At 41.8% G+C, this 14,768-nt stretch overlaps 1 protein-coding gene across 1 annotated transcript in view; it reads right to left on the reverse strand.

Moving 5' to 3' along the window:
- Positions 1-262: 262 nt before the first annotated feature.
- Positions 263-14,768, reverse strand: part of fscn1a (fascin actin-bundling protein 1a) — a 45,704-nt gene continuing 31,198 nt past the window's right edge. The window contains exons 3-5 of the mRNA XM_043711264.1: positions 13,280-13,401; positions 4,719-4,886; positions 263-2,584 (exon numbers count right to left, since the gene is read on the reverse strand). Of these exons, the coding sequence (XP_043567199.1) occupies positions 2,382-2,584; positions 4,719-4,886; positions 13,280-13,401 (493 nt within the window). The 3' untranslated portion in view covers positions 263-2,381. The remainder of the gene's footprint in view (positions 2,585-4,718; positions 4,887-13,279; positions 13,402-14,768) is intronic.

The following is a 14,768-nucleotide window of genomic DNA, read 5'->3' on the forward strand; positions in this document are numbered from 1 at the left end:
TGTGTCAAATGGTTTAAAATGTCTCTTGCATTCAAATGAGCTACAACACCAATAATTACTCAAAGCTATCAGAACAAACAGGAAAGGAAAAGAACAGGCAGGTAGATCAGACAAAAGATGCTCAATATTTAGTTCATCTCCATTTCCAAAAGACAGTCCTTTGTGCTATTCTTATGCAGCATAGACCACTTGAGCAGAATGGCTGGTTTCAGTGCCAAAATCTCAGGATTAAGTTGCCACAACTCATTATTTGTAAACAGTATGGATTTTCTGGCATATGCAACATCTGTTTTATTTGACATGACATTCCTCAAGTTATACAAATGACATGTACAAAAAAGAGAAAAGACTGAAGTAAAGTGGAACAGTGTTACTTCTACAAGATACATTTGGGTGGAAATAATGCAACATTTGAAAGGTGAAACCTTTAAGCTGGCACCATTTTCAATGTCCGATAAATGAGAGCTACGTTTTACTGATCTTTCTTAAAAGAACATTTGAAGGTGTCTTACCACAAAGTTTTGGATCAAGCAATTCTTGAACTTCCTGCACAGTAATGATGTAACCGACATTTAAAACAATATTTTCTTTCCGTAAATTTTCGATAAGGATACCATAAACTAGAGGGTTGTTCTTTAGTTCACCCCAGTGGCTTCCTCATCCCAATCAGATCTTCTAGGACAATACTCAAGTCCACATTAATATGAGATGTGGGTTTTGGCAATTGGTTCCCTCAAGTTACAAGACCACATGCATTTGCCATTAAGTACATTCTCAGTGAATGCAGCACTGCATTGAGAGATCCTACCATGGACCACAAAAGTCTTACAAGGTCTAAATGCCTGTCCATCTTTCACTCAAAATGCATGAAATTATTTTTCTCAAAAAAAATGCTGCCTTAAAAAGTTCCAACTTATTCCTTCCAAAACCCAATTGCTATTATTGATTGGGTAGCTCAAAATGAAATTTGTTAGATGAATTTCTCTCATCCATTAGCCAAAAAGGAAATGAAGTCTTAGCCAGGAAAGAGTATTTTGCAATGACAGAGAGGATCCATCTGCTCAAATCATTAACAATTCACATTGGGATATCCAGTTTTATACCAATGTAATGGCACATTACAGTTTAGGAGGGATGCCCTGGCTTTCCAGTCCTAGGAATGTTAAGGCTTAATATATTCCAGAAATAACCCCATTAATAAACAACATACTAAATAGTCCAGTAGCCCCTGGATCATTGGGGAAGTGCTATTCAGTCCACATCCCCATCTCCAGTTCCAGCAACAGGCAAGGTGGCAGTGTCCAGTGTTTCAGCATTTTGCCCAATCTGAGCAGTTATGAAACATTGAGATTGTGGTGTTAACCCTCAAGGAATATGTTAAAGAGAGAGCATCATACAAGTTGGGATTCACAATGTACAGCAGAAATGTAAAGCATTAACTTTGTGTCTCACTCGAGGCATTGTCATTTTCACCAATATGTGGCACCCTCTTTTCCTAGTACAACTCTGCAGTAGGAAAGTAACTTACTGAACTACAGAAGAATGGATAAACAATAGAAATGCACAACACAAGACCAGCTTAGGGCATTCCATATCCACATAATTTTATTCTGGGAAATGACATTATTAAATGTTGCCATGATTAAAATGTTGCCCACTGAAGTCCTAAACATCTCTACACCATTCTATTGTGCCAGTTGTATTTGATTTCTGAAGATTTCTAGAACTAGTGAAGATAATGCCTAAAGCAACATCTTCAGTTAGAAGGGCAACTAAGGAGTTCTGGCAATTGGATTTCATCTGTTCACCATAAGAATGTTTATGGCTACAGTTAGACAACTGCTCAGTCCATGGAGGGGATGAGCATTGAGTTTGTTATCCAATCCAGAATTAAACTGCTTCTGCTAAAAAGGAATGGCTTTCACAGATCCAATATTGAGTCAGCTCACTAGAAGAGCTTCCCTTAACAAGCTGCATCCTTCCACCCTTTAGAAAGGGAGGCAGCAAGAGGCCAAACTCCCAGCCAGGCCTGAGCAATGCACTTGTGAACATGGCTAATATTAGAACATCTGTTAGTACAGCAGCTGCAATCCATGGCCAGAGCAAGTTGAACCATAACTTTGGCAATACCACATTACAGATGTTCAGGAAAACCCTACCCTAACATGAAAAAAATACTAAAGGTTGTAGAATCGAATTATACAGCCTGCATAGACCTAGGGAGATTATCTTTGATAACTATTGCCATGATGAGTATACAAAATCTGCTTTAAAAAAATTGCCACGATATGTTGTGAAAGGCAGGCAGGCATTATGACCCATGGTAGGACTACTGCAAAAAAAAAAAATGCTGGAAAGCCACATTTATATATAAAGTGCATTTAATACTCCCAGAGGGTCGAGGAGTCAATGCCATCAGCAGATGCCTTCAGCACACCTGCATGGTCCCCCTTCAAATACTTCCCATCTATTTTAATTGCAACTTTGTTGTAATCACAGAATTCAAACAGGAAATCGACAGGTTGATCACTGCTGCTGGTGACAGAAGAGTCACTTCCAACCATCCAGTACTTCCCAGTAGAATCTGCAAAAGAGTGCAAAGATATTGTGAGCCAACCCAGACCGAGAACAGCAACACAATCAATGTCTTGGACAGATGCAGCATGATTTCACTCATCGATATATCCTGTAAAAATGGTAGCATATGATTGCTAGCTGCAACATACCAAGGTTTGGTCCTGCTTTTGTAGCACTTAAACAAATAAGATACTCCAGTGAGTAGCAAGCAGGTGTTTTGGTTTTTTTTTAGAAAAAGCCTGAGAATTGGTATAATAATGGTAACCTGAACTACTGATATTCAACTTTCCCCAATGGATGTTAATATCAAAACACTTTATAACTGGAAATTTTTAAAGGAGGAAAAATTGACCAAAATTGGCTGCTATGATCATTAAACTGGTTGAACTGAAATTATTTATCGGTGAAACGGATAATGAAGTTTGCTTAAAAATTGATTCCTGTTTATTTCATATGTACAGTATAAACTCACAGTCAGAGTCAGAGTCAGAGATGTACAGCATGGAAACAGACCCTTCAGTCCAACTCGTCCATTCCCACCAGATATCTCAACCCAATCTATCCCACCTGCCAGCACCCGGCCCATATCCCTCCAAACCCTTCCTATTCATATACCCATCCAAATGCCTCTTAAATGTTGCAATTGTACCAGCCTCCACCACATCCTCTGGCAGCTCATTTCATACACGTACCACCCTCCGCGTGAAAAACATGCCCTGTAGGTCTCTTTTATATCTTTCCCCTTTCACCCTAAACCTATGCCCTCTAGTTCTGGACTCCCTGACCCCAGGGAAAAGACTTTGCCTATTTACCCTATCCATGCCCTTCATAATTTTGTAAACCTCTAAGGTCACTCCTCAGCCTCTGATGCTCCAGAGAAAACAGCCCCAGCCTGTTCAGCCTCTCCCTATAGCTCAAATCCTCCAACCCTGGCAATATCCTTGTAAATCTTTTCTGAACTCTTTCAAGTTTCACAACATCTTTTCGATAGGAAGGAGACCAAAATTGCAGGCAATATTCCAACAGTGGCCTAACCAGTGTTCTGTACAGCCGCAACATGGCTTCCCAACTCCTGTACTCAATACTCTGACCAATACAGGAAAGCATACCAAATGCCTTCTTCACTATCCTATCTACCAGTGACTCCACTTTCAAGGAGCTATGAACCTGCACTCCAAGGTCTCTTTGTTCAGCAACACTCCTTAAGACCTTACCATTAAGTGTATAAGTCCTGCTAAGATTTGCTTTCCCACACTGCAGCACCTCACATTTATCTGAATTAAACTCCATCTGCCACTTCTCAGCCCATTGGCCCATCTGGTCAAGATCCTGTTGTAATCTGAGGTAACCCTCTTCGCTGTCCACTACACCTCCATTTTGGTGTCAATATTGATCTGCTTAACTAAATTCTCTTCTCAATATCTAATAGCTAAAACACTTCCTGATACAGTTCAGGCTTGATCTCCAAAGAGAAGAGCAATGCCATACAATTGGGGTCCCTGAGCTCCCAGAATTAAAGTGTAGGAAGGAGTAGGGAATAAAAACAGCGTTATTGCTTGGTTTAGTGACTCCTATTGTAGATATTTAACTGAACGGTTCCAGGGATGAGAAACTTCAGTTACATTGGTGAAACTGTTCTCATTGCAGGGAAGACTGAAGAGGAAATTGGATAGAAATTTTCAAAATCATGATGGATCTGGATACAGCAGAAAAGGAGAAACTGTTCCCGCTTGTATAAGGAACAGGAAGGCACAGATTTGAAGTGATTTGCAAAAGAAGCAAATGGAAGACCAGAGAAAAAAAAACTTGCATGTAACAAGTTGTTCAGGTCTGGAATGCACGGTGTAGAAATGAGGAGGAGACAGGTTCAATTCATGCATTTAATCAGGGCTTGGATCGTTATTTAACTAGAATCAAGCTTGCAAAGGTATGGGGAAAGACTGCAAATGACAGTCATGATGTATATTTGGAGTCAGTACAGATAGTGACATGAATCTGCACCGTAACACTAGGGATTGAGACTTTCCAGACTCAGGACATGAAAAAGGACTAAGAGAATGAGATTCATGGAATCATGTCCTGCCAGAAATTACGCCTACAGGAGAGAAACCTATAACAAGTAAACAAATGGAATGACTTACCTTTGAGTCTGTAAGCACCATCATTAAATTCCAGCTGGAAGACATCGTAAGAAGATCTGTTTGAATCTAGGGTTCCAGTCATTTTCCGGCATCCAATAAAGCCATGCTCTCCACGAAGAGCAATAATCGGCCTGTTGATGAGTTTCATCACAAATTCTTCAGTCTCCGCTTGAAAACAGGAAAGTTGAAGTGAACACTATAGCAATTCAGGCAGTGACGGTCAATTAGCCAGGACAATTGAAGACACACCCCACATTTTTGCCAATACCCTGAGCAAGGAATCAACACATTTAGGGAAGGAGAAAAAAAAAAGAGATACATTTAGGGTGGAGAGGGGAAAAATATAAGTCCTAAGGGGCAATTGTTTCACGCAGGGGGTGGTACAGGTTCAAAATGAGCTGCCAGAGGAAGTGGTGGAGGCTGGTACAATTGCAACATTTAAGAGGCATTTGGATGGGTATATGAATAGGAAGGGTTTGGAGGGATATGGGCCGGGTGCTGGCAGGTGGGACTAGATTGGGTTGGGATAACTGGACGGCATGGACAGGTTAGACCGAAGGGTCGGTTTCCATGCTGTACATCTCTATGACTTTATGTGGAAGAGAACATGATGAGCAATTCCTAGTCTCACAGCTAGTTGGAACCATTGGCGCTCTGTGGAAAATTCGACAGGATTCAGTTATGCAGATGTTTGGAATCACTTCAGTGGGAGATGGAAGTTTCCATCTGGAACTACAGTCAACAAGTTTTTACTTCACCAGCACTGGGCAAGACATTTTAATCCAGACTATATTACTTAAAGCAGAAAATACAAGATGCACATGACTCAGCGAAACAGATTAATTCAGAGCTTTGGGAAAACCTGTGGCTGCAGTCAATTTTGTTTCATCGCCAATAAAAAAAGCTTACTGCCACACATGGTACCAATGCCAAGTTTCAAAGTTGCTGGCGACATGATAAAATGATAATCAAAGGACTTGGTTCTGAAAGATGTGAATAGAAAATAAAAACTTAGATTTCTTCAACACTTAGGATACAATCTTTTTCAAATATCGACATTTTTCTGTAGCAATCATCTGACAATGTTAAAACAGAAGAATTGCAAAGCACTATCTGGATTTGCAGTTTTCTAAAGTACTGGAATCTTTTTCTACTTAAACACCAAATATGATGAAAAACCATTTCAAGAAAGGTTGGAAAAATACTTCGGTTTGAGTCAAAACATAAAAGGGAACATGCTGCTCAAAATCTTCTGGTTTAGGAATAGATTATATGCAACTGGTTAAATGCTTCTAGAAGGGATAGGCAAGTAGCTAAACCAGGAGATCCACATTGGTGCCTCAATATGGAACTTGGAGCCCTGCAATAAAGTAGATGCAATTTTGAGTTTTGCATAGGAAGTTTAAAATGTGTTGGGCACAACTGAAAAACAAGACTAGCCTGGAAATGCTTCTTGCATCATACATGAGTCATTTTAAAGAGGAAAACTGAGTCAACCTGCTGTACAGAACAGAAGGGCTTTTACAGCAAACTTGCCAAGGGAACGCTAGATTAATGGGACACCACTCACACCAACCAAAAATAATAAGGAATGCCCTTCTGATAAAACTGCATGTCAGAGTCAGCGTAATACTACATAGAAACAGACCCATTGGTTCAACTAATCCATGCTGACCATGTTCCCAAACTAAACTAGTCCAATTTGCATGCATTTGGCCCGTATCCTTCTACACCTTTCCAATTCATGAACTTTCTCCCTGGTAGTTCATTCCACACATGAACCACACTCTTTAAAAAGTTGATCCTTGCCCTTTTTAAATCTTTCTCTGCTCACCTTTCCCCAACATCCTGGTAAATCTTTTCTGAACCCTCTCCAGTTTAGTAATATCCTTCCTGTAACAGGGCAACCAGAACTGTTCAGTGTTCCAAAAGAAGTCTCATAACATCCTGTACAACTTTAGCATGGCTACCCAACTCCTATCCTCAAAAGGTCTGAGCAATGAAGGACAGCGTGTTTAATGCCTTGTTAACCAGCCTGTCTACCTGTGATGCAAATTTCAAAGAATTATGTACCTGAATCCCTTCTTTGCTCTGTTCTATAACACCTAGAGTCCTGGGAAAAAGTGAAGACGGCAGATCAGTATCGAATAGTGTGGTGCTGAAAGAGCATTCCTGATGAAGGGCTTACGCCTGAAACCTTGATTCTCCTGTTCCTCGGAAGCTGCCTAACTTGCTGTGCTTTTTCAGCGCCACACTATCAACCACCTAGAGTCCTACCAATAACTGCACCCTCCTGGGGCAGCAGTTTTAAGGAGGGTGGTGAAGTAAGAATAAAAGCAACAGAAGGGGGCAACAAAGCAAGTAAATGAAATACACTTTGGTACAGGGAACTATTCATATGGGGAAGAAAATAGGTATATAGTTGTGGTTATGGACAGTATAATTACAGAGATAAGCACAGTTTTCTGGACCTTTGAAGCCCTGAACTGAAGACTGTTGCCTGCCTGGTGCCAGGGTTAAAGACCTCTCCTCAGGGTTGACAACTTGGGTGGGGGGTGGGGGGGGCAGGGGAAGAGATTAAACACTCATTGTATTGGTACCAAATCACATTTGCAGAACTAGAGAGATGGTTTTGCTTATACATTTTGCACAATTAGGGGCCCAATTAAATTAAAAACAAAACCTCCAAAGTAATATTCTTTGGATTACCACACGAGTCATAGGCAAACTGACAGTAAGTAAGTAAAGTCGAGGAGTTAAATGCATGCCTCAAAAATTGGAGTGTGTGAAAATGCTTTCAGTGCAAGAAGCACTGGCACCAATACCAGTGTTGGTGAGGTACTGGCGCAAATACCAGCAAGAGAATGTAGGGTTACAAGGCAACAAGATATGGTGGCAGTACATGGCAAATATTTGGAGTAACTATACCCAGGAGAGCAATAGAAAATAGACAGAGTAACCAAGAAACAACAATAAACAGAAAAGGGAGATAATTTAGGAAAAAGACAGGATTAATAGCTCAAATGTATTTAGCATTCAGAACAAATAGATGAATTAGCAGGACAAATACAAGTTAATGGGTATGATCTCAAAGTATGGAGACATGATTGCAAGGAGACCAGAACTGGAAACTAAATTTTCATAAGTATCTGACTTTTCAAAAAGACAGGCACAAAAGGAAAGGGTTGTAGGCTAGCATTGTTGGTATCGAATGAAATAAATCTGACAACACCAAAACTGGAGATAGTGGTTACCTCAGAGTACAACAGGATCTTTATCAGATGGGCTAATGAGCAGAGGAGTGGCAGTTGGAGGTTAATCTAGATAAATGTGGGGTGCTGCATTTTGGAACGGCAAATCAGAGCAGGGCTTGAACTATTAATAGTAAAGTGCTGGGGAGTGTTGCTAAACAAGAGACTTTGGAGTTCAGGTTCATAATTCATTGAACATAGAATCACAAGTACAGAGTATAGTGAAGGCAGCGTTTGGTATGCTTTCCTTTATTGGTCAGAGCATTGAGTATAGGAGTTGGGAGGTCATGTTGTGGCTGTACAGGGCACTGCTTAGGCCACTATGGGAATATTGTGTGCAATTCTGATCTCCCTGCTATAGGCAGGATGTCATGAAACTTGAAAGGGTTCAGAAAAGATCGACAAAGATATTGCTAGGGTTGGAGTGTTTGAGCCAAAGGGAGAAGTGGAATTGACTGGGACCATTTTCACTGGTGCATCAGAGGCAGAGGGGTGACCTTAGAGGTTTATCAAATCATGAGAGACATGGGTAGGATAAATAAAACGAGGTCTTTTCCATGGGGTTGGTGCAGTCCAAAACTAGAGGGCATAGGTATAGAGTGACAGGGGCAAGGTTTAAAAAGGGATCTAAGGGACAACCTTTTAAAAACACAGATGGTAGTGCATGTCTGGAATGAGCTGCCAGAGGAAGTGGAAATGGTAAAAGCTGTGACAATTACAATATCTAAAAGGCATCTGGATACGTATATGAATAGGAAGAGAATGCTGACAAATGAGACTTGACTTAAGGATATCTGGTTAGTGTGGATGAGTTGAAAATGTTTCTGTGCTGTACATCTCTGACTCTAAATATAATAGCAAGAAATAATTTGGAGTCAGAAAATGTAAAAAAAAGTATGATAGCTGGGTGAAGGTAAAATAGAAAAGGGTAAAGATGACACTGGAAGGGTAGTCTTATGGCCCCCTAACAGTAGCTATATGGTGGGACAGACACTCAGGAGATAATGAGGCATAAAACAAAGGCAGCTCATTCACCATGGGTGAATTTAACCTTCATGTAGTTTGGGAGAGTCAGATTGGCAGAAACCATGAGGAAAAATTGAGTGTATTCCAGACAGTTTCCTAGAACAAAGGTATGGTGGATCCAACCAGGATCAGGCCATTTTTAATCTGGTGATGTGTTACAAAGCAGATTTGATAAATGATGTCACAATTAAAGATCCCCTCAGAAAAAGTGATCAGAACATGGTATAATAAAGCAGGAAGAACTTGGGTCAGAAGTGATTACGTGAAGCTTGAACATGGCTAATTACAAAAGAATCAGGACTGACCTGGCTGAAGTGGACTGAAGGGGCTTAGCAGCAAAGATAGATGAGAAACAATGGCAGACATTTAAGATGATAGTTTAAGGCTTACAGCAAAGGCATATTCCAGTGAGGAAGGAAGATTCTAAGAAATTGGGTAAGTTTTAAAAATCAAAAAAGGTGACAAAAGAAGAGGGAGAAAATAAACTTTGAGCATAAACTTGCAAGTAATATCAAAACAGACAGTAAAATGTGGTTCAACAGCCAGAAAGGAAGTGAGAAGCCAAAGTGAGCATAGATCCTGGAGAGAAAATGAGGCTGGGGAAGGAATGATAACGAACCTGAAACCAGCAAAGGAAACCGATAAATACTTGGAGAATCAGTCTTCACCAATTGCATTCCAAAATTAAAAATATTCAAGCGGCAAAAGGAGGGGAGGGAATAAGTACAATAACTAGCGAGAGAGAAAACCTGCTGGGAAAAAATAATGAGGTTAATCACCAATAAAGTACCCTGGGTCTGATGATCATGTACCACCATGCCACAACAACAGCACACTCCCCTTCCCCAAATCCATGTCACATACCACTTGGAGAAAGCACAGAATATGGCAGGGGCAGAGAATATCCTTCAATGTCCAGCATCTTGGGGGTAGGGGTGGTGGTCTTGGCATCATCATCATTAATGACCAAGCTGGTCAAGTTTTAATGACAGTTGTTAGGCTAGGTGTACAGCAGTTGGTGGACGAATAAGCTAGAGAGAAAACATATTTGACCTCCCCCTCAATCAGCCTGCTAGAGTTACATCTGCCTGTGACAGCCTGCTCAGTCAGAGTGACCACTAGAGATGTGGGAGAGGTACCCTCAGTGTTGAGGGGCCTGGACATCCACAAGGTGCTGTGGGCCATTATACTCCAACACAATCTGTAACCTCATGGCCTAGTGTATCTCCCACACTATCATTGCCACTGAATCAAAGGACCAACCCTAATTCAAAGAACAACGCTGGAGAGCGTGGCAGCGGGAGCAGCAGCACCAGGCATGCCTGAAAGTGAGGTGCTAACCTGGGGAGTCTACAACACTAGACAGTGTAACCAAACAGCATAAGCAAGTGGTACACAGGACTAAGCAATTCCACAAGCACTAATCAGATCTAACTTCTGTAGCCCTGCCATTCAACCATGAAACAAAGTATACAAAAAACCTCACTTGAAGATGCAGCTCCATCCTCACTGGTGGGCACAGTCTAAGGCTGGGTAAGGGTAAAGATGTACAACAATCTTTAGCCAGAAGTACCAAAGTAGATGATGCACCATATCAGTCTTCAGTCAACTCTACTCACTTCAAGTACAAAAGGACAACTGAAGACACTAGATACCTCAAATTCCATGCGTCCTGTACACAAGAGGCAGGGCAAACTCCCCCCTACTCAATACCACCCAATCAGTCTACTGTCGGTAAAGTTATAGATGGTGTCAGCAACAGTGCTATCAAGTATCACTTGCTTGGCAGTGGACTTCTTCCTGACGCTCAGCTTGATTCCACCAGGGGCAGTCAGCTCCTGACCTCATCACAGCCTAGGCTTAAATATGGACAAGAAAGCTGAACTCGTGGGGAGGCAATGACTACCCTTGCCATTAAGCTGTATTTGACAGTGTGTGTTATCAAGGAGCTCGAACAAAACTAGAGTCAATGGGAATCAGGGAGAATCTCTCTGCTGGTTTCAATCATTCCTGGCACATAGGAAGATGGTTGTAGATGTTAGATATCAGTCATCTCTGTAGGAGTTCCCCAAGGTAGTGTTCTCATCTAAATCCATTTCAGCTGTTTCATAAGTGATGTTTCCTTCATCAAAAGATCTGACAGTGTTCAGCACTATTTTGATTCCTCCAATGCTGAAGCAATCTACATCAAATTGCAAGAAAACCTTGACAATATTCAGGCATGAGACAGCACAGTGTTGCAGTGGTTAGCACCTGCTGACTCAACACCAAGGAGCCAGGTTCGATCCCAGCCTTGAGTGTCTGTGCAAATTCCAGACATTCTCCCAGTGTCTGTGAGAGTTTTTTTAAGATTAGATTCCCTACAGTGTGGAAACAGGCCCTCCGGCCTAACCAGTCCACAGTGACTCTCCAAACAGTAACCTACCCAGACCCATTTCCCACTGACTAATGCACCTAACACTACGGACAACTTAGCATGGCCAATTCACCTGACTTGCATATCTTTTGACTGTGGGAGGAAACCGGAGCACCCGCAGGAAATCCACGCAGACACGGGGAGAATGTGCAAACTCCACACAGACAGTCGCCAGAGGCTGGAATTGAACCTGGGACCCTGACGCTGTGAGGCAGAAGTGCTAACCACTGAGCCACTGTGCCGCATGGTGTTCAATTGTTTTCCCCCATATTCCAAAAATATGCAGGTTAGGTGGATTGGCAATATTAAATTGCCCATGGTGCCCAGGGATGTGCAGGCAAGGTGGATTAGCCATGGGAAAATGCAAGGTTGCAGGGATGGAGTGGCTCTGGGTGGGATGCCAGTTGGAGGGTTGGTGTGGATTCGAAGGGCTGAATGGCTTGCCTCCACACTGCGGGCATTTTATTCTATAGGCATGGATTCTACTTGTGGGCTGAGGTGGGGAACATCTGTGCCTCACAAATGTCATGAAATGATAATCTCTAACAAGATCCATCATCTCCTCTTGACACTCAGTGGTATTACCAACATATCTGCCACTAACACCACATGGGAATGATCATTAATCTGAAGCTGTCGTTACATGAAGTCAGAGGCTAGGAATCTTGCAAGTAACTCACCTCCAGATTCCCTAAAACCTGGCTACAATGTACAAGGCAGAAGTCAGGAGTGTAATGGAGTAATCTCCACTTTTCTGCAGAAGTGCAGCTCCAACGTGAGAAACGGTCTGTATAATCGGCACTGCTGAAACTTTATTGCTGGAACAGCACAGCAGGTCAGGCAGCATCCAGGGAACAGGAGATTCGACGTTTCGGGCACAGGCCCTGCACCCATAAACATTCACTCCCTCCACCACTCAGTAGCAGCTGCGCATACCATTCATAAGAAACACTGCAGAGCTTCAGAGGCTCCTTAGACAGCACCTTCCAAACAGATGATCACTACCAGCTAGAAGAACAAGGACAACAGACATGGGAACACTAGCACCTGCAAGTTCCCTTAATGTTACTAATCATGATGACTGAGAAATACAGCGGCATTCCTTCAGTACTGCTGGGACAAAATTCTGGAAGGCCCCCAATCCATTTAATAGCACTTTGGTGTACACCAACAGATTGCAGTGGTTCAATAAGGCATCTCACACCACGTTTTTCAGGGCAACTACATATGGGCAATAAATGCTGGCCTGACCAGTGAAGCCCAGATACTCTATTTCACTCAAATTTTTTTTTAAATGTATAAAAATTTGGGTGATTTTAAGCCATTCTAAGATGAACTGGATACAATAAAGGTTTTATACATGGAGAAAATGGTGGAAACTTTATAATGAATCTAAAGCTGCTTCCTAGGTCAATACATCTCAGCAAATAGCAATGTGGGGAACAAAATGAGAGTTGCTCAATTTAGCTCCAGAAGTGAAATGGTGCAAATACATCAGTGTAGAGTAATGAAAGTGGCTGATAATAACAGTTACACTCAAAGTTAGGGTAGAACAGGAAATTTAGGATTAAAATGAGTTTCTAGGACTGGGGGGGGAGCAAATTTCAGATGAGTTAGTGTTGGCCCAAAGTAACAGAGCATTAAAAATAACTTGACAAATCAGCAGTGGAGATTTCTTCAATTTTAAAAAAAAGTGTACAATTAATGTAAATTTATTCTTCAAAAACAAAATGGTATACTTGTCCCACTTCTCCAAACATCAATTAAACACCAGTTCAAATTGCAAAAAAAAGGACAATGTGTGGGGTGGGGAGGGGAAGCTGTAATCCACAGTCATGCCTGCGTACAATTTGGAAGCCTCGGCCTACCTGGTGTTTCTATGCTGGCACAAAGCTGCCCATTCTTTTTTGCGGTCACATATTTTCCATTGACAGCCTTCAGAACAATCCTTCTCCCACGCCATTCAATTTCAAAGTAGCAATTGCCATTTCTGTGAAACAAAAATGCAGGAAAGAAGATTAATTCTGTGTGGGTTGAAAAAACTGGATTTGAAATGAGGACTTTAGTCATTGCACAGCATCCACATTTGTAACATAACCCATAACCATCACAGGCTGATGTCATTTACCTCAAGTTTATTCCTCTGACTGCTTTAATCTATTTTATAGAAAAGGAACTGGCACAACCTGTTCAGGACCCTATTTTTGGAATTTTAATCCTCGTCTCAACTGAATTTTAAGATGTATAGATATAGATCAGTTTCAGTCTTATAATGGTTTCTTCAAAGCAAAAAGAGACAACTACAATTATTCAAATTTGGAATTAACTATACAAATAGCTACCCAAGAGCACAAACATTATTTCACAGTTTACACCTTCCATGTCTTTTTGCTTGGACAGTGCTGGGCTTCTGGTACCGACAACTCTATTTAAACCTCCTCACTTTTTCCTCTTTGCCAGAACTTGTGACTCTGCTCAGCAGGCCATAGACTCCACCTCATGTCCACACCAGTTCCTACTGTATGGCAGTGAATGGAGGAATGAAATGGACTGCATAATCATTCTTAACGTCAAACCACATCTCCAAAATTGAGTGTTGTAGAATAGAGTGCAAGTTGTAATAGGACAACAAAACAGAACAGATTTGAAGGTAATTTCTCCACAACACCCTGACTGGCCTGTCTGTTATCCTGGCTTTAGACTGGTTTCCATTGGTAGGAGAGACTAGGACCAGAGGGCTCAGCCTTAGAGTAAAGGGAAGACCTTTTAGAATGGAGAGAAGGAGAAATGTCTTCAGCCAGAGAGTGGTGAATCTATGGAATTCATTGCCACAGAAGGCTGTGGAAGCCAGGTCATCAAGTATTATTTAAGACTGAGATAGATAGGTTCTTGAGTGTCAAGAATTACAGGGAGAAAGAGAGAATGGGGTTGAGAAACTTATCAGCCATGATTGAATAGCAGAGCAGACTCAATGGGCTGACTGATCATGACCAATCCCCAGACTGTACAGGCATAAATCCCTTGGGCTCTGGTAGATGTGGCCAAACCCCTGGACAGGGAAAGGACAAGCTGCTTGACCGATTCTGATAGTACCCCAGGCTGACCATGGTGCCCTTCCACTCGAGTTGAGGGAAACACCCCTTTGATTTTCACATTAGGCTATTTGCTTCAAGCACACGTACGCATTTTCTGAAAAACTTTGTGGCACATGCAGCTTGGATGCAGTTGACATACCATTGTGCTGCATACAGACCTGTCCACCACATTTGGTTGTTCAGAGCTCCCCACCCTGACAAACAGTCTGATACTCCCTCTGCACTAAGAAGCAATGCAAGCCACAGAGGCTGGCAAGCCTGC

This window comes from Chiloscyllium plagiosum, chromosome 21 (assembly GCF_004010195.1).
Source record: "Chiloscyllium plagiosum isolate BGI_BamShark_2017 chromosome 21, ASM401019v2, whole genome shotgun sequence".
Lineage (NCBI taxonomy): Eukaryota > Metazoa > Chordata > Chondrichthyes > Orectolobiformes > Hemiscylliidae > Chiloscyllium > Chiloscyllium plagiosum.